General features: G+C 35.2%; 1 protein-coding gene across 1 annotated transcript; it reads right to left on the reverse strand.

Annotated features, from left to right (window-relative positions):
* Window positions 1–3,928: 3,928 nt before the first annotated feature.
* On the reverse strand, window positions 3,929–7,152 carry LOC131151746 (uncharacterized). The gene is made up of 4 exons (XM_058103146.1): window positions 6,978–7,152; window positions 6,759–6,893; window positions 6,413–6,622; window positions 3,929–6,278 (listed from the first exon to the last, which is right to left on the reverse strand). The coding sequence occupies exons 1-4, from the start codon at window positions 7,018–7,020 to the stop codon at window positions 4,291–4,293; spliced, it is 2,376 nt and encodes a 791-aa protein (XP_057959129.1). The 5' UTR covers window positions 7,021–7,152; the 3' UTR covers window positions 3,929–4,290.
* Window positions 7,153–21,721: the final 14,569 nt, after the last annotated feature.

Raw genomic sequence — 21,721 nt, forward strand, 5'->3', positions numbered from 1 at the left:
ATGCTGGGACCTAAGGTCTTTCTAGGGTCATTTTGAAATGGTCCCAAAAATCCAGCGTCGGTTGACCAAATCCCTAAGGTCTTTCTAAGGTCTTAAGCTTACAATTACCTACATGCATGATATACAGAGATTATTACAGACCCGAATTAAGCAATAATATAAATTACAACAAAAGAAAACTTCATGGTCTTTATACTTTGAGTCTTTATGTGCTGTCAATTGAGTTGCTAATATATACCTGCAAACAAACTCGATAACCATCAAATGCTTAAGTATTTGTCATTATCAAAACCGGGTATAACCTATGAGGTCAACATCAGCTCCCCTCTATCACGGAACTCTTTCACCTGGTCTGTTATGGTTTCCTGAATTATTAGGTATTTGGGTGAGACACCTTTCAGTAAGTGGGAATAAACTATTATCAGTGTGGTAGTGAGTTTCTGTGTATCATATCATGTTTATAAAAATATTAATTTAACTGAGGTATTATAGAAATTTGTACTCATATCCATAACATATATGTATATTTGTAACCATATATATTTTTTTTCAAAAATATAATCATGCTCAATAAATATTTTAGTATACAGAGTATCATATATGTCAAAGTACTATCATATAAGTGTATCACGTCTATAATGAGGAGACACATTCATAACATCATCATGTAATAACCCCCATATGACTAGGTTGTGCGGCCTAAAGGTGGGACTTAACTCTAGTTGGCCTACCGGGTTAAGTCAAAATACCTCGTATGTAGTACGATTGGCTCACTGCAGCCTGGTCCTGACCCAGGGGCAGTCAACATCTCTCTGAAGGCCCAATTAACTTCTAATACCTACATGCTCCTTGACTTGTGTGGTTGCACTAATTTAATCACTAGGAATGGTACCATGCTCTCATATCATTAACCAACCAAATTTTCATTTCCATCACTCATTATACATAAAAATCTATTTCCCAAAAATTTTCAATTCTCATAAACATGTTCATGCTCATAAGTATCCATGTGTAATACATCTTGTCTGTAACTCATGACGCTCAAGCTCATGAGTATCTATGTATAGGTAACACATCTCGTCTGTAACTCATGGCTGTTCATCATATCAGTAATTATAAAACTATCGCGTGTGTGTATATCTCAAATCATCATATCATATCTGATAAAAATCATGTTTGTTTAAATTTCATATCAACATAACTTTTTAAAACATATCTATTTATATCTCATCATAAACCCCATTCATCATATAAAATATTCACAGATTCATTTTTCAGTATTCACAATCATTTCTCATGCCACACAGATTTTCAATAATATTTAACCATATAATAATTTATCCAGTAATACGTTGGATATTTCCAAAACTACCATTTCATATATATTTATACATGACAAGTCAGAAAATTTACATATATATATATATATATATATATATATATTATATTCATATCATACTTCAATTTAATCAATTAATTTTCAGAAATTCCTGACATAATTTAATTCCCCTTACCTGACTTACTGAGAGACCTGTTAAAATACCCAATCTCAAGCCTACGGTGTTCGAAATTCAAAACCCTGAAATTCACATTTCACCCAAACCAATCAATTCAACTCTTCAGAATAATAATTATTTAAATATTTCCTAAGTTCACACACTCCCAATACTAATCAAACTTTAAAATAATTAACAGATATGTTTCCACTATCCTCACCCTAGCCTAAGAGTGGTACCTAGGAAATTCAAATTAAAATTTTGTTCTGACCAACATGACGAGGATCGAACCTAAGACCCTGTGGTGGTGTCCGATCATTAATTTGGCTGGAGATTTAAGGAGAAATTGAGAGAGAGAGAGAGAGAGAGAGAGAGAGAGAGAGAGAGAGAGAGAGAGAGAGTATACCTTATCCCAAGAGTGGTGCTTACATCACTCCTACGATAAATCCACTCCGATAAAAATGTTGGTTATAGAAATAGAATCCCAGTGATATTTTCTATTTTTCGATCAGCCGAGTATTGGAAAAGAAATTGAGGAGAGAAGGAAGGAGGAACAAAGGAGAGAGAGGAGGCTGGCGAGTCTAGGAAGCTCTCAGCTTCTTACATTGAAATTTTGATTTTGATCCTGCAACTTAGAAGCTTTAGGATCTTTGTACTTTTATATATAAATATATATAATAATAATATTATATTATATTATATTAATATATTATTATATTATATTATTTTATATTAATATATTATTATATTATATTATTTTATTAAATTAATAATAATTATTTAATCAATTAATTATTATTATTATTATTATTATTATTATTATTATTATTATTATTATGCATATAATTTTTTTTTTTGATCATTATAGAAGGCATGAAGGGTTCTCTACCCTCTATAGATAAAAATTTATTGGAAAAGTTTCACGTGAAAATGAAAATGTCAAAGTTTAGAACTCCTCGAAAAGTAGTCTTGGAAAAGCCTTTTTATGGTAGTGGTGGTGGTATCATCAGCGACTCATTTGATAGTATTAAGGCCGCATTCTTTAAAAAATTTGAGTCAGGTATTAACAATGGAGCTGAGTTGCGGGCTCTTACTAGTAATATTCGGTTCTATAAAGATCAGTTGGGATATCAGAATATTTGTATTGAAAACGACTTGGAATTGGCAGTAGGGTTGTGCATTGTGTGTTATAACTTTCTGTGACTATCTTAAGGGTTTTGTAATATGCATTCTCTTATTTGTAATACTATTTTGTGTTATGATATATTATGTATAATAAATTCTTATGTTGTATTGTATAATGAAACTTTGAATATTACAACATTTTATAATGAAGATTAACCAACAAACAATAATTTGTAACTTTTGTTATTTTTTTTTATTAAACTACCCCTAAAATCATAAAGGAAAAAATTTGGTAGTTCATATCGTGCAAATCAACTTTACTTTATGATAGACTTTAAATTAGAATCTAAACTTACATCTTAATTTCGTTTCATCCTTTATTCTTTGGTAATACTTTATTTTCTAGTGTCAGTTTAAAAAATATGTAATTTGAGTGTATATTCACATATTTGTTGAATCATTATTAAAATTTGTACTTATTTTATTTTCAATCTAATAAACTTGCAAATTAATTTATCCATGTGCAATGCATGTGCACCCAACTAAAATTTTAAAAAATTTGAAAACAAAATAAATTTTTATAATTATTTTAAAATCTAAAAAAAAAAATGGAGTAATCAGTGGAACTTTAGCTATTGAAATGCCATTTCACCTGTATTTATTCTAGCTGTAAAGTTAATAAAGCCTGGTGTGAATGGGGCCCATTGGGCCCAAAAATTTGTAAAAGATGAAGCTTTATCTGAGTTGGGCCAGGCTTGGTGAAAATGAGTGCGGATTGATGGGCTTTGTATATTTATGAATAGGGGCCTAGCACCTGGCCATCACCTAGAATGAGATTTTTAGAATTCTGGGCTTCGTCCATGAGACTTGAGCAATCTCAGTTAGCATGGAGATCTGTGTAGTTGATTGGCTCCATGGAAGCTGTGGTGGACACTTACCCAAATATTAAACGAGTTTTGTCATTCATTACAAGAGCAAATCACAAGTAGCGTGACATCCTATCATTTCACTTTTTCACATTTCATAAATTTTAACAAATCATGTCACACTGATCTGCTCCTGCCATGCTTTTGTTGTGACTAGTAAAGTTTTCTGCCTAAAAAAGGTCCCATAAAAGAAAAACAAAGAGTAAGCTTGATGGGTGGAGTCAATTCTATTCTTTTAGCTCCAGTCAGTCGACTTCTCCTACTTGATTTCCTGAACAGTTTTATGTTTTCATTTTCAGTTCTATGGGAATTTGATTGATTTCATTGCTTTGATCATAGAAGGCAAGCGAAAAGAAAAGAAAAAAAAAAACTAAAGACTGGTTAGCCATCAATATGTATAATGGTATATAAAAAGTATTAAACCACTTAAAATTACAATCACGGCAGCATAGTTGCCTAAATTACAGCCTCCTCTTGAAACTCACAGCTTTTCTGACAAGCATACAAGCAAAGAACACAAAAGAGTTGCAGTCTCCGAAGGAAGAACATACATCTCTAACAATGTGAGTGTTGAGACAGAAAGAAATGAGGAAAATTAAGGAAAAAAAAGGATGCTCACTCTTCTCCATTTTGTCAAATCTATCCACCAAACTCCAGCCTCTCTCCTGATCAGAATTCAGAAAGAAAATCCATCCAAAACAAATCAAAGGAAAAAAAAATAAAAGTTCGAAGAATTAGCAACTTCACAAGGTATTCAAAGTAGCACAGCACATGCAATTGCCGAAGAGGGATGACCTCGGTTTGCGCTTCTCCCTTCCTTTTGGTGAGGTAGACGCAGCTTTCTTAGCAGATGTGTTGCACACTTCCTTACTAGTCATCTTTGCAGAAAAAAGGCTATCCTGCTTGTGTGCTGAGACTGCAATGTGGGATTCTTCCTCTTCTTTCAAAAACCCAAGCAATGGTGTCTTCATCTTCTCAGAATCACTTCTTTCTGAAATGTTGATTTTCTCTTGCACCGGTGTCTCTCGATTCTGTAACTTGTCTCGACAGTATTCAGCTTTCACAATTGGTTTTTTGTGACTAGCATCAACCTGGCCAGATAAGGTTACAATCTTGTCCCGATATAATAATGGAGTTTGATCGGAAATTTCGGTCTTCTCTTCGGTTTGGAGATCCAAGCTGAAGCTTGGAGATTTTTGCATCTCAACATTACTGTTCAGGTTATCAGGACTTGATTCAGTGCTGAGCCTTTCTGCTTCATACCGTCCTGATGTTACGATCTCTTGCACAGTTTCAGATCTCGTGGCACTGTCCTGTTTGTAATCTTGGGACTGGACTGGATTAGCTGGAGATGGAGAGAGTACTTTTTCTGCTACTTCAATCTCATGGGAAAAACACTGCTCAGCTGTTTCTTCTCCGCCCGTTTCATTTTGCATTGCATAGGCATCTTTTTCTCTCTCCATTACATTTATAACAATGTTCCTCTCTGTTAGCTGCACTCCATCCTTGGTGTAGTCCTCGGCCGTTGACTCACTAGGAACTATTCCATTTCCAGAAACAGAAACCATGTTCTCCGAATCACCATTTGACTCCTTGCAGTTTTCTCGTGAAACTGATCCCAGGTTTATGCAGTACAAATCGACCCGGTCACCATTCTCAGTGACCTGGGAGTCTGAAGTCATCATGTTGTCGCACGAGTCAATTTGCTCATTGCTCTTGTTCGCTTTTGCTGCCTCAATCTCACAGTCCTCAATCAAAATTTCTATTCCGTCGCTGCCATGATCAAATGCAATTTGCATAAATTCTGACTGAAAATCATTTGCCCCATCAGTCTCCAATTCTTTAGTCCACTCCTCACAAGATTGGGTTGGGATTGGATCATGCTCATTCACTTCTGATTCATTCCCAATCAATTTTGTTTCTTCAGGATCAATCATATGCTTTTCTTCAGGCTCCAGAACATTTTGATAGGAGTTTACCAGCATATCAGGGGGAGGAATGACTTCCGGTTCCCAAACAGGGAAATCGTCCCTATTTAAATTCATATCAGTGGACGAATCCCTCCCATTTGCCTCGCCAGTCTCCATTTCTTTCAACAGGTCCTCACATAACCGGGTTGGGATTGGATCATGCGTGTTCAATTCATTTTCTGATCCGTTAGGTCCAGAAACCTTCTGGTCTGTACTAAATAGGGAATCGGTGGGAGGAAGGACTTCTGGTTTCAAAACAGACAAATAGTCTGTGCATAAATTCATCTCATTGAAGAACCCTACTTCAGATTCCTTACTGGTATCACTTTGAAAGTTTGATGTTTTGCTCAAACCATTTCCCACCTCTTCTCCCTCTGCAGTTTCAAATTTCTCAATGCAGATACTCCTATCTAGTATTCCCCACTCTTGGGATTTCGTTTCTTTTGCTATCGAGTCATTCCTACCCTTTTCTACTTTTGGATCTGTTACGGAAACAGCACTTTCAGCTAGACTCCCTATCATTTCCGTATCCAACAAATCCGCTTTCTCCTCACTTTCAGACGATAGGCTTGATTGGATAATTTCATCACTTCCTTGCGATTCACCACCAGAGTCTTTCTCTGATAAGGAATCATGAATTTCACCCATTCCATGTTGTTCCAAGTTTGGATCAACAGATTCTAGAGGTTCTGGACTCTGTGATGCAGATAATGTGTCACAGATTGTATAATTGGTTTCTTCTTCTCTGTCTGTTTCATTGTCTAGCAAACCAATATGAAGGTATTAAGGCTGGTTTTAATAATATAACTTTTAAAGAACTAACTAGACATAATTCAACAGCTACTATAGACATTGAACGAGCTTCTTGAGAAAACGCAAAATTAAAAATACTAACCTCTCGTTGTGGACATTTTTTCCTGAATTTGATGATCATTTGTTTCCAATTCCTGCTGATCATCCTCCATTACTGACTCTACTGGCTTTCCATGATCAATCAAATCTTTGGATGAATATATCTGTTGGGTGCCAGGACTGTTTTCACCACCTGTGTCATTTGATTCTACTGGCCCTTCAGGAGATGAGTGAAAGCCAGTTTCACCCTTCCCTGTAGAGGAACAAGACCAGAGTAAGATAAAAACACTACTGATCCCAGTGAATAAGTGGCTTGTCAAGTGATCATTGATAATTTTTTGATAAACTAATCATGAACCTATCATGATTGAGATGGAGAATTAATTGACCTGCAGCTGATTTCTTGGAAAAATCTTCATCTTCTGCAAGAGGAACCGCGTGATTGTCTTCCTTCACATCATCAGCTTTAACAGCTTCCTGCAAATACTTCTTTGGAGCCTCGACCACCTTAGTCTTTTCTTCTTCTGCAGGGTGATGAACTTGATCATAAACCCTCCATAAACCTCAGCAAACACAAATAAAAACAAGAGCTAAATGTGCATACAAACCTTGGAGCCCAGTTATGTTGCTGTTGCCCATCTCATTTCCCATGTTCAGATTCCCAAACCCTGCAATATCAACTTCACAGCCTTGGCTTGAGACTTCAAACGCAAAGTATATGAATTATGAACCAATGGAACCTCAAACCCAAAATCGACAAGCACAAGAACAGCATACCATGATGATGAAAATCACATGCAATAAGCTATAAATTTCAGAAGACAGCTAGCCAGATTGATGTGTGTCTGAGACACTGCCAGAGTGTGGACACTGATATATTGCTTAAAGCAGAAGGCTCATGAGATGGGTCATGAGGCAGCCATGGAGATCAATCACAAAAAAGGTGATTAGCAGCTAGCAGCGGGAACATTTAACATTTAACATTTAACTGGTTTTCTTTTTTCCTTCTTTTGTGGGATTGGACGTGGACATGGTGATGAACTTTATAGAAATGGCACGGGACATTGTTAACCAACTAAAGGTGGCTGTCGGCGCTACGAATGTGACTTATAGAAATAGACCATGGGCAGCCTGCCCCTATGATTATGTTTTGTGAGATTCTTAATCACCATATTCCCAATGCAATGCTATGGGCATTCATTAGTAGCTATGTGTAGTTATTTTTATTTTTGCCATAGACTTTAAAAACAAAATTGAAACATGAGGCATTATATTCTGCGGTTATTTAGAAAATTTAAAGTGAAAATGAGAAGGGAAAAGAACAGTTTTGCATTTAAGATTGGGACGAATTGTCACTGCGCTGCTAACTGCATTTGGGTTGAGTCTAAATGGAAGGGAGGTTTTGTCGGTTCATACTTACAACTTACAACTTTTAAATATATAATCCTTCTTAATATGATTCACAACTCAACCTTATTTGGTTTGAGAATAGAACTCGCAAAAGTTGTCTAGGATATTTATATAAAAAACCAAGAGAACCCAATACTTACATACTCTAACATGCACAAAGTCTTCACAAAAACCTCTTTTACACTATCAACAAAACAGACTTGTTCGATTTCGACCCTTATACCGTTATATGACTATATAATAACACTATGACTTAACTCAAAATGCAGTATCGAGGGCAAAGCTTTCACTAACCTCTTGACATATGTAGCACTGGGAAGACCACCCACATAAATATATATATATAACCCACAATTAATTCAACAGCCTGGAATTGCTCGGCCAATTCCTTAAAATTGGTTAAGCTTCATGGTGCATGCTAAAGTTCAGGAAATGTAGGGATGGATAAGAGAGTAGAATTACAGATATATAATAACCCAAATCTCATCATAACTCAGCATTGTCTTAGGAATTTGTACTCCTTGTTGCATGCTTAAAAGTTGACTAATTGGTCCCGCAGCCTTAAAATTTTCTCTCATGGAGAGGAATACTGCAAAGGAAATTAAAGATAGGTGGAAATCCCACCACACCCACTTTTCTAAATTAAGAGAAACTAGCCGTTGAAATGATTACACCCAACTGCATCCATCTGGCCATGGGGGCAGAGTTCCTCCTTGCATTTTTTCTTTCTCATTAAAGATCAGCTAAATTTCAAGTACTCTCTGGTCTGTGGTCAACTCCCCGAGGTTCTAATCAGAAGACAAAGAACCCAATTGTATAATACCGGTGGGCTGGCCCAGCACAGTTCACCACTTTGATGGGGTTGAATCTAGTCTGGGCTAATAATTTGGGTATTAAAAACTTGGACCATACAGCCCAAAAGTTTTCTTTCACTTGTCCATGCCATTGGCCCAGGCCCGCACTTCTCATTTGCATCTCAGTCTTTTGGGATTCCATTATAGGCCCACTGGCCTGGGCTATTGCTACAAAACAAGGAGGTAGTACATTTTTTATCTCTCGTTTTTTTTTTTTCTTTTTTTTTTTTTTTCAATCCAACTCTAAACCTAAGCGGACATCCATAGTTTTCAAAAATCAATTTAAATCATCATTACAGCAAGAGCAAAAATTACACATTTGGTGCGTAAAAATGAAAATGAGTCGAGGTGAACGAATATAATTCATGATTCCTTCATAATCTTTATTCATATTCAAATATTCTTTTTTTTTTAAAGGTTTTATAAGTGTTGGTCTCTAAGTCTTTGTATCTTAAAGAACTTCACATATCTAAATAATAATGACGTGAAGTATTTACAAATATCCTTTTAAGCATGATCTCTTTAATCACTAAATCTTGCAGCTTCTTGAGGTTCAGTCTTTACTTCAAAATCTGTTTGATCTTTAAGCTCTTCATTTGTCGTTCATTGCTACAATATACTGAGAAGCTTTCACTTGATTGACTTTGATTTCCAGCTTACTTCCATGATTAACCATGAGTGTCTTTTTACTTAGACCTGAAATAAAATCACTCAACAACACATGTTAAAACATCATTCATTTTGTTATCATTAAAACAAAATTGAAAAGTTCAGTTAGACCAACAATCTCCCCCCTTTTTATGATGACAAATGAGGAGCAAAGATGAGGGTTCCTATGAAAAGGCTCCCCCTTACACATTCTTATTCCATTTGTTTTTTATCACATTCTATTTCTCGCCTCCCTTGAGGTTTAATAGAAAGATAAATGTCTTCCGTGAGATTTCAAAAATGTTACAAACCTCTCTTCAAGTTTCAAAAATATCACAAACTTCTCCTGAGATTTGTCAAAAGGATATAAACCAAATTGATTTTTTCATTAAAAAAAAAATTTACCAATTTAGGTGTCCTTTGAAACTAATTATGCAAGCCGGTGATTTTCTTTCTTACATTTTCTCTTCTAATAGTCTCTAGTAGATATCTTCTTATTATTTTCCTTTTCTGTCATCTTATTTTTGTTTCTTTTCTTTCCTCTAAATTGGATAATTGTATACTATAACTTCTAAAGCTCTGGACTTTGTGAGTGCACACAAACCCAAGCCTAACTAGATAATCCTGGAGACCATGTGTGTTGTGACGTCCTACCATGTCTCAACCTCTCTATTTGTAATTGTTTCACTAATTTAATTTATTTATTACTTTTATTACATCTTAATTTTTTACATACAAGACTTGAACCCTAACATTTTAACCAAAAGAGCTAAACCATTTAAGTTACCCTTAATGGGTTTCCACTTTATTATTATTATCACTTACATTTTATTCGTGAAATAATAGATTTAGGTTGAACTTGATAAAAACAATTAAATAAAAAAATAGTAATATAATTATTTGAGAACAAGAAAACTTAATAAAGAAAACTTCAAATACATGAGCGGATCCAATACCCATAGGTTCAAAATGTAAGGTTATTCATGTAAATACTTAGAACATACTCTAAAACACACATCCTTATCAAAATTTATATTCTAAAATTTAATTTATAAGTAAAATATATGATGAATTATCCACCAAAAAACATATGTTGTTTTAGGAAACTTGAATTTTAGTCATCAAACTTAAATCTATACCAATTCATTAAAAAACATAAATTTTGTTGAATCTTTTAAAATTAACATAAATGTGAATTTAAAATATAAAATTAAGGTTTTATGCATTCACAACTAACCAGAGTAACCCATTTTTAGAGAGAAATTACATACACATTTCACTAGGACATAACCATTATATCATAGAACAAGAATGATGGTAAAATCGCCACCACGGCATGGCGCGGAATAAAGACATCAACAAGTAAGAAGGAGCATCGGGGGTTCAATTCCAGGTAGATACACTCACAAAACCAGCGGTACTTGTGGATGGTGAGAATTTATTCTGTGAGCTAGTGGAGACCGTGGATGGTGAGAGTTCTCTTTGTGAGATAGCGGGGACTGTGAATGGTGAGAGTTCTCTGTGAGCCAGTAGGGACCGTGGATGGTAATAGAGATGTATCCCGGGGGTCGGGTTGGCTGAATGTCCAACTGATGCATAGAAGTTGTTTCCGCATTTCTGACTTTACCCTGATCAGCGAGACCTGGGAGCAGAGGACACTGATTCGTAGGTTTTGTGCAGCACGAGGGGATCCAAAGGGCTCATTGGTGGATAGAGTTCCTATGTAATAAAAACAAAAATAAAATGATGGTAAAATCCAGGAAAGAGAAGGCACTACTGATCCACAATGTGATCCTAGGAAGCTCAAGGCTATGAGCGACGATTTGGGTGAAATGCAAAATGGGAACATGCATAGGCATCATAGGAGTTTAATGATGGAGTCTAATTAAGGTCCAAAATGTGAGGTGGGAGTCTAAAAAGAAAGAAAAAGAAAGATTGCCTCATGGGATTCAAACAGACAATATCAAATGGGAATAAGAAATTTGAATAGTTAAAAATTCAACAAACATGAGTAATGAAAAGGATAAATTTCAGTAGTCAAAAATTCAAAAGATAGGAGTGAAAATGGAAGGGGGAGCACATTTAATTTTGGGTTATGGGACTTATTTGAAATTTTAAATTTTTATGAAGACGTATTAAGGGTATATTTGGCATTATAATTTTTGTCACTTGGGGATCATCAAATTTTTCCCTTTGTGCTTTTAGAATCAATTTAATAATAAAATACAATCGCAAATGTGCATATTCGGGAACTAAGAGAAATTGTAGCAAAGAAGAAGAAGACGCATCAAGGAATCTAAATAGGCAAGAATTGGGAAGATGCAAGGAAGATGGAAAGGGTGGGTGGCTATTTAGTTTTCACTTCTAGACATATGTGGAATTTAAATTTTTATCAATATATATTGAAGGATAAATTTATCATTTTTCAATTTTTGTCAGGACTTTCAATTTTCTCCTTTATGTTCTACATTATATTGTCAATACTTACACAATGGAGCTTCCATTAAAAAAAAAAAAAAAAACATTAAAAAAAAACATAAGTTATTTTCAAGAGGAGCTCTAAATTTTTGAAAAATTTAATAAAAATACTCTAATGTAGTTTTTATGTTTTGCCTTATGAATTTGAAACTCCTCAAGATGTAAATTTGTATTAAATTGAGATTATTTGTGAGCAATTTTAAGACATGTAATATATTGATGCAAAGAAGATCTTACAAGAAATGGAGAAGACAAAAAAAAAATTGAAAATACTTGAAGCAATCAAATGCACACTATTTCATATTGAACTGATAAAAAAAACTTAAGTGAATAAAAAAAATAGCAATATAGTTATTTGAGAACAAGAAAACTCACTAGAGAAAACTTCATATATGAGTGGATCCAACACCCATTTATCTAAAATATAAGGTCATCTATGTAAATACGTAGAACATATTATAAAATACACATCTTGATTAAAATTTATATTGTAAAATTTAATTTATAAGTAAAACGTATAATGAATTATCATCCAAAAGACGTATGCTGTGTTGGGAAACTTAAATTTGAAATCTCAAACTTAAATTTATACCAATTTAGATAAAAAAAAAATCATGAATTTTGTTGAATCTTTTAAAATTAACACTATAAATTTAAAATCTAAAATTAAAGTTTGTATGCTCCCACAAGCAATCGAATTAACCCATTTTTAGAGGGGAAGCACAAGCATCTTTTGTTGGGAGGTAACCTTTTTCTCATAGAATTGGAATGACAGTGAAACCTCATAAGGAGGAGGCGATGCTTGTCCATAACGTGATGTAACGACCTCAAACTTTACATCATTTATACATACATATATATATGAACTACTTTGATACCCCCTGGTATGGAACTCGAGCCTCGGAAGGCACCGGGGTAAATCCGAATATAAAATCCTACCTATGCAGTGGAAACATAATCCATACATCCATACACATCATATAATACCAAAAATCTATATTTCTAAATCATAACTATATAATACATCTCTCTCCAAAATACCTGTCCCAAAATACAAACCCTACACAAACTTACCCTCTAAACTAGGGCAATCAATATACTTTCTATCCGCAAGCTTAATCTACTCGCCTAGTTAGCTCACTTGAAAATTTTTAAATCATGGGGTGAGTCGACGCTCAGTAAGTGGAAATATGTTATTACTAGTGTGTGACAACTAAGTTAGGAATACTATTTAAATAACAACTAAACTATAATACAATAGTAAATTTGTAAAGCATATTTTCTTTTCACCATTTAAAATATATCTGTATCATCTGTATTTTCTACTTTTCATACTCCTAATATCATACTATACTCATCAAATACTGTAAAATTGTATACATATACATAACTGTACTTTATCCTCAGAACTCTGTATGTCATGATTTTACCTCTTATGACAGGGTTGTGCAACCCGTAGGCGAAACTTAATCTGGTCGGCCCTCAAATAAGTTAATATACTCTACACTACCTCAATCCGGCCAAACTGCATCCACTCCTAGGCTCAGGACTGGCTGCTACCTCGTAAAATCGGCCCCCTCCACACAGCGAACTGGGGAGTTGCATACTCTCCGAGTACAGTCGACGGTACCCACACACTATCTGAGATATGTGGTTGCACTCTATCTGTATCTAGCAACGATACAGTGCTCTGTATTCTTTATCTGTATTGTATCTGTCTGTAACTTTCCTCAGGGATCTGATACTATATATATATATACTCTTTTACTGTTTTCATCATGTTTCCAAAATTACCATAACGCTATCTTTCTGTATTGTAAATATTGTAATCTCTGTATACTGTATCTATAGCATCTTAATGCTATCTTTGTATATTTGTATGTATACTCTGTCTATATACTCTGTTTGTATACTCTGTATGTTATGGTAATAGGAAACATGGCATACTATAAACACTTTAGATACTGTTCTGAATAAAGTTATAATATACTGATCTGAGTAAAACTGTAATATACTATTCTAGATAAATATCTGTAATATACTGATCTGTATAAAACTATAACATACAGATCTGAGTGAACATTTGTATACATTTATAGATAAATATATATATGTATATATATTTGTTTTGTGAAACTATTTGAATAAAAGTTGTATATGTATATATATATATATCTTTTTATATAATCTCTGTGAATATATGGCTATATCTATATGTTCTGTATAACTTTTTATACCGGAAAAACTGTATAAAGTTCTGCGTCAAATATTATCTACTCAGGCCACACATACTTTAAGAACACATATTCTGAAAACTACACAATAACTGGTATACATACATGTTGGCAAAATTTCTATTAACATATTCAAATTTCCTAACATAGCATATTTTTCTTACCTTATCTTTGAAAAGCCCCTACTAAATTATGGTCCTATACCCGCAGGGTTCTCCACTCAACACCCTGAAAACCACATCCCCTAGAACAAAATATCAGTATTTCTTCGTATATTGTATTTCTTATAACTGAGGGAAAGACAAATATCGAATAAATTATCGTACCCTGAGATTGAGACGAAATCCAAACCAACTCCACCAATGATCAGCTCTAGCAGACTTACAGAGAACTTCGATAGGAGCCTCGTAGTGGCTTCGGATCGTCTATTTGGTGTAAAACGGACCCGGAATCAAAGAGAGAAGGAGGGAGGGAGGTAGAGAGAGAGAGAGAGAGAGAGAGAGAGAGAGAGAGAGACAGGTTCTGCGCGAGTTTTGCGTGAAAAATTTGGATTTTTACTATTTATAAAGCCGGATTCGTCAACGAGACATGTCACCTCGTCGACGAGTCCTTTAATAATTTCGTTGAAAAACTTCCTCCCTCGTCGACAAGTTTTAGATTGTCCCAAAAACCCTTCTCGGTCTTTCCGTTTCTGTTTCCATTTCCCTCTCTCTTTATTATTTAAATACCATTATTTTTTTTGGGGTCGTTACATTCTCCCCTCCTTATAAAATTTCGTCCTCGAAATTTACTATCTATATCTCCATCTATACACTCTATCATCCCATATAGGAAAAATGGTCTACTTATTTTATTACCTGCCCTCACTTATGGTGGAGGAATACCGTGGTTACATTTATGTTCTGGGAGATTACATATATAAAATTGAAACTATCTACTCACTATGTAACACCCCAACCCCGAAGGGTCTGGGATATTAACTTTTTACTACTGATTTACAGCGGAAGTAAAATAAACTCAATTATTATTAAACCAGAGCGCTAATTATCCATATTACAATCATTTATTTCAAAAAAAGAAAAATTTCACAACATAAATATCTGGTATCATACTAATATTTCTAATCAATCTTTATTTTTTTATCCCACCCGCGTGCTTGCTAAGCCTGATTTCCGACATGCTATTCAGAGTCATTTGAAATAAAAATATAATTGGAGTGAGAAGACACTCAGTAAGTAAATAAGATTATGATTAGTGTGTGGCCAAAATGAGCTTTTTAAAAAATTTCGTAAAACAATATTTAATACTATAACTTCAAAATTTCTTTTAGAATAAATATAAATTTAAAAATTTATGTATAAAACTTTTGTCATCAATTACAACAGTAAAATTTTATAATTATATACTATAACTGTTAAATTAAACTTTTAACTTTAAAACTGTAAAAATATTTAATGATAAATATACATATACTTTTCCTTATATGTTTTCCTTAGATCGTCATTTAAGCACCAAAATGATCTTTTTCACGTAAATTTACACTTTTCCTTCAAATCATCAGTAACTTTGTATACGTAATTAAATATGTATAAACATATATTATAAAAACCACCCTTAGGTCTGTTTGCCGTAAGTCATGTTTACGCCCATGACTGGGTTGTGCGATCCGAAGACTGGACTTAACTGGCTGGCTGACCAAACTAAATCAACGTACGTAAACTTTAAGTGAGATTTTCCTTATTAAGTCCTGGTCCGGAACCAGGTGTGCACTCAGGAGAAATCCACTAACATAAATAACCACTCTGTAAACAGTGTGGGTGCACTCTGATCTGTATAAACTTTAAACTACGGTACCGAGCATTTGTAACTTTGAACTTTCGTTGTCATAAGGGGTTTTAAAATCATCTTATTATAATTTATGCAATTTAAAATAATATCGTGAAAATCTCATCTTTACTCATATTTTCATAAAAATGCAACGTAAAAATAAACTCATGCCACACAATTTTCATGTTAAAAATATATATAATTTTATTTTTTAATAGAAAGAAATGCTGAAAATTTACCCGATGGGATTAGAACATTTCTTAACCCAAAAATAGATGCAAGTATATTAAAGATAGAACTGGTATAATTAAGTATGCGTAAAAATAAACTCATGAAAATTTTGTGAAACTAATTAATATAATTGAAATTTACTTATAAAATAAACTCGGGTATGAATTTAAAAAAAAAAAAAAAACTAACATAATCAAAATTTACTTACCTTCTTCCTTACAAACATTGTAACTATCTTTAAGAAATGAGATCAGAAAGAGTGGGTGATTAAGAACTTATTCAAAAATTCTCTCCACCACAAATTCTTTCACTCACTAATCCTTCTCTTCCTTGGAAAATTGTTGTGAAAAATGAAGGTTGAGAGCTTCCTATTTATAGAAAAATTTTGGGGAAGAAATGAAATTTATAATAGTGTGGAGAGATGGGTGAAATTATAATTTTTTTAAAATTAAAGAATGGGCAAGGGATGGGCAAGGTATGGGTTGAGTATGGGATGGGGATGGAGGCCATGTGGGAGTGCTTATCACCATTCCCATTAAATAAATTTTTAATTAACTACTTACCTAATTAATTAATCAATTAGTTAATTAATTATTTTATTATTTTTCTTAATCATTATTATCATTATTATTATCATTGTTATTACTTTTAAACTATTTTTAGTATTTATTTATTTTATTATTTATTTTTTAACAAGAATTAAATTTAAATTTTGAAAACTCATATGGGCCCACATGGTCTTGTGGGCCCCACACAACTTCGAGACCCAAATGGATCATACGTAACTCCAATAATCCTCATACGATTTTATGAGCCCTACACAGCTTTGAGACTCGTGTAAACCTCCACACGGTTTCGGGACTCATGTGGGCCCTACACAGTCTTGTGGGCCCCGCATAGGATACTTATATTATTATTATTATTTTATCATATATTTCTGTAAATTATGTCAGTCAAAACATTATTTTATGTACTTATTTACGTGTACAAACAGTATCTATCCTGTTTATCCTATGAAATTCCATTTTGACCAGGCCGACCTCCAGGGAGTGACTGAGCTGCAATGGTCTCTAAGCACTCGCTAAGACAAGGTCTTTCTTAGGCATCAAACATGCAATCAAGGATCCTACAGAAAAACACTTATGTATTGATGTTAACTTAATGACCATTTTTATTATTCTATTATTATTGTGCTTTAATTATATATATATATATATATATATTTTTGGGTCATCACACACTAAATCCATACATGTACCTGCAACAGAAATTATCTAACTATTATACTTTACCTGATTACCTCTATACCTTTTGAAACAACTACGGGTATCTCTGTTTGATCTGCTCCTCGAGTTTCCAAGAAGCTTCCTCTATAGCATGATTTTTCCATAAAACTTTCACTAACTAAATTTCTTTAGTACATAGTTCTTGAGTCTTTTTGTCTAAAATTTGTACTAGCGTTTCTTCATAAGCTAGTGAATCCTTAAGCTCTATCTCTGCATAGCTAATGATGTGGGACGGGTCTGGGACGTATTTCCTTAACATAGTAACATGAAACACGTCATGAATTCTACTAATCCACAAACTGAGCTATCTCCCTCTTCATGCTGCTCCACCAGAAGGACTCTCGAAAATCCCTGTACATTTTAGTGCTACCTGGATGTACAGTATACAGAGACCGATGTGCTTCCTCCAAAATGACTTTCTCGATCTCAGGGTCAGCAAGAACGCATAACCTGGTACGGAACCTCAAGGCTCCATCATCTGAAATGCTGAACTCTGGTTCCTAACCATTCTGTACCTTTCCCATAAGCTCTACTAATTCTGAATCATTCCTCTGAGCTGCTTTAATCCTCTCCTGTAGAGTTGGCAGTAAAACCAAGTCAACAATAAACGCCTAGTGATCACCCTCTACCAGCTCCACGTCGAGCCTTTTTAGATCCATCTGCATCGGATGCTGAATCTCCACTGTAGATACAGATGAATCCACTGATTTCCGACTCAAAGCATCAACAACCATATTAGCCTTTCCCGGGTGGTAACTGATAGTGCAGTCATAATCCTTTATTAGTTCTAGCCATCTGCTTTGCCTCATATTTAATTCCTTCCGCGTGAAGAAATATTTTAAACTCTTATGATCAGTAAATATCTCACACCTACCCCCATATAGATAGTGCCTCCAAATTTTTAGTGCATAAACAACCACTGCCAACTCTTGATCATGGGTAGAGTAGTTCTTCTCATATTCTTTCAACTGCCGTGAGGCATAGGCTATCACTCTCCCTTGCTGCATAAACACACATCCGAGCCCCTTATGGGACGCATCACTGTAAATTGTGAACTCCTCTTCTCTTAAAGGAATCATCAACACAGGCGCAGTGATGAGTCACTGCTTCAACTCCTGGAAGCTCTGTTCACATTCATCAAACCACTCAAACTTCACTCCCTTCCTGGTTAATCGGGTAAGTGGACCTAATAATCTAGAGAAGCCCTCACCAAACTGCGGTAGTACCCAGCCAATCCCAAGAAACTCCTGATCTCGTGCACATTATTTGGTCGTATCCAGTCTACTATCGCCTCAATCTTACTCGGATCAATAGAAATACCACCCCTGGATATGACGTGTCCAAGGAAGGTAATCTGTTCCAGCCAGAACTCACACTTCTTGAGCTTCGCGTATAACTTCTTCTCTCGCAATACCTGAAGCACTATACTCAGATGATCCTCATGCTCCTCTGGGCTCTTCGAATACACCAGTATATCATCAATAAATACCACCACAAACTGATCCAAATATTGGTAAAAAACCCTATTCATCAAATCCATAAACACTGCAGGAGCATTCGTCAAACCAAACGGCATAACTAGAAATTCATGATGGCCATACCGTGTTCTAAATGCCGTCTTCAAAACATCTTTCACCCTAACTTTCACTTGATGATACCCAGAGCGTAAATCTATCTTTGAAAAGATCTGTGTCCCCTGTAACTAGTTAAACAAATCATCGATACGCGGGAGCGGGTATTTATTATTGATAGTCACTTTGTTTATTTCTCAATAGTCAATGCACAACCTCATCGAGCCATCCTTCTTCCTTACAAATAGAATCGGTGCTCCCCAGGGTGACACACTGGGCCGAACAAATCTCTTATCTAACAGCTCTTGCAACTGCTCTTTTAGTTCTTTCAACTCTGTTGGTGCCATTCTATACGACGCCTTTGAAATCGGCGCTGTCCCTGGAACCAAATCAATAACAAACTCTACCTCACGATCAAGAGGTAGTCCTAGTAAATCCTCGGGAAATACATCAGGAAAGTCTCTCGCCACTGGGATATCCTCCACCCTCAGCTCCCCTTCTGATACTGCCTTCACCCAGGCTAAATATCTCTAACAGCCTTCTAATAGCAATCTATGCACCTAAATAGCAGATAATAACTGAGGTGGGGTGCGCCCACGTGATCCCACAAATGTACTCATGTTCCTCTAGAGGTTTAAATACTACCTTCCTCTGAAGGCAATCAATGCTAGCATAGTGGGCAGCTAGCTAATCCATACCCAAGATTATCTCAAACCCATGCATGTCTAAAACCACCAGATTAGCCAACAAAGACCTCCCCTGAAAATCCACTGGACAGTTCCTGAGTACCTTTCTATATACCCCTACAGCCCCAGTCGGCGTAGCAATAGACAAACTAATTTCTAACTGCTGAGGCTCAAACCCACATAACTTAACATATTCTCGAGCGATAAAAGAATGAGTCACCCTAGAATCAAACAAGACAGTAGCTTTAAATGACAGTATTGAAACCGTACCTGTCACCACATCTCCCGCCACCTCAGTATCTCTCGGCGTCAGTGCATAAACTCGTGCTGGAGCAGTATTCCTCTATCATCCACCTCGAGGTGCCTAGTAGCCTTCTCTATACAGTCGAGGAGCAGTCGCTACCACTAACGGTGCCTGGCAGTTCCTCGCAATATGCCCTGGCTGATGGCGCTCATAGCAAACAACCTCTCTCACTCGGCACTCTCCTAGGTGCCTCCTTAAACATTTGGGGCAAGGAGGGGGCATCTGTTTGCCCTGTACTGCTCGATCTCCTCCTCCCTGTCATCGTCCCCCTCTGCTATCATATCTCCTCCATAGCCTTTGACTGAGCCCTGACTGAAAATCAGAAGGCGCAGGCCTCTTCCTCTAGCTTGGGGTTGTTGCACCTCTCTATATACTGCTCTCAATCACCTCTGTTGACCTAACAAGGTCTTTCAATTGGTTTTGGTGATAACAAACAAAGGATGATTTAACTTGAAAAGGTTGAGTTTTGGTGTTTCAGGAAATATGGATCAAGTGTGGTTCAAAGTAAACTTCAAATATAGCTCAAGTATGGTGTAAGAGAAGATCAAGTATAAGTCAAGTATGAAGACATTTTTTCAATGATCCAAAGAGAGTCTAACATATTTGAAGCTCAAGCAAATTATTCAAAGAAATCTCAAGAGCAATGAGAACTCAAGCATGATGGCTTAGGAAACATATTTGTAAGTATTTCAAAAGCCAAAATATCATTTGAAATATGTTTTAAAGCTTTTTCAAGAGTTTATAAAAATTTAAGGACCTATTTAAAAATATTGAATTAAGTTTTTATAAAAGCAAAACAGTTTTTAAATAAAGACATTATAAAATAGGATTTTTAAAGGTTCAGATGACTAAACTTTTCAGTTTAGATGACTGAAGTAGAGACTTCAGATGACTGAACTTTAAGTTCAGACATTTGAAGAATTACTTCAAATGTTTGAAGATTAAGTGCAGATGTCTGAAGAATTAATGGAATAAGACAGAAAGTTGCAGTAGCAGTTCAAACGTCTGAACTTGTGATTTTAGACATCTGAACCCAGACTTCAGACGTCTATACCCAGACTTAAGACATTTGACCCTGTATTTAGTTCTATTTTAAAGGGGGTTCAGGAACTTCAGACATCTGACCTCGAATCCTCAGACATCTGAACACTATTCAACGGGCAAAAAATTTAAAACTCTTATTTTTAAATTATAACCATTTGAACCCCAAAATTTCTAACGACTTGGAAAACTCTTTAAGGAAACTCTTGCAACAAGGAAACCTACTTGTAAGCCTATAAATACATGGTTCTTGTGAATCAAAAAATCATCCCAAGTATTGAAATTCTCTCAAAGCTCTATTGCTCTCAAAATCTCTTTTAATCAATCTCTTGCAAAGCTGAAAGTATTGTTGTTCTAGTATTTTGCTCATCAAATCCTAAAGAATTACTGATTTCTCATCTGGAGAAAAGGATTTTGGTGAATTCTTTGAAAAGCTTCAAAAGTTTATTTCATTCTTGATATTTTATCTTTTGAAGTACATAGTTTTGTTTTGTACTAATCTGCTCTTTGTGTGAGCTTCTCTTGTACACCAGATTTTTATATTTCTCTTGTAGATTTTGGATGATTCCAGGCTGTTGGAACATTGACCAAACAAGGGCATATTGTTTGGAGAAGGTGGGCTCTAGCCTTGATCAAAGGAGTGGTTGTAAACAGGCGTTGTTCCACTCGGTAACGGAACTGTTATAGTAGAACCCTTCAGTGTTTTGCCAAGGGCGAGGACGTAGGCTGTGTTGAAGCCGAACCTCGTAAAAAATCTTGTTTCTTTCTCTCTATTTTACATA

Source organism: Malania oleifera, chromosome 3 (genome assembly GCF_029873635.1).
Source record: "Malania oleifera isolate guangnan ecotype guangnan chromosome 3, ASM2987363v1, whole genome shotgun sequence".
NCBI classification, from domain to species: domain Eukaryota; kingdom Viridiplantae; phylum Streptophyta; class Magnoliopsida; order Santalales; family Ximeniaceae; genus Malania; species Malania oleifera.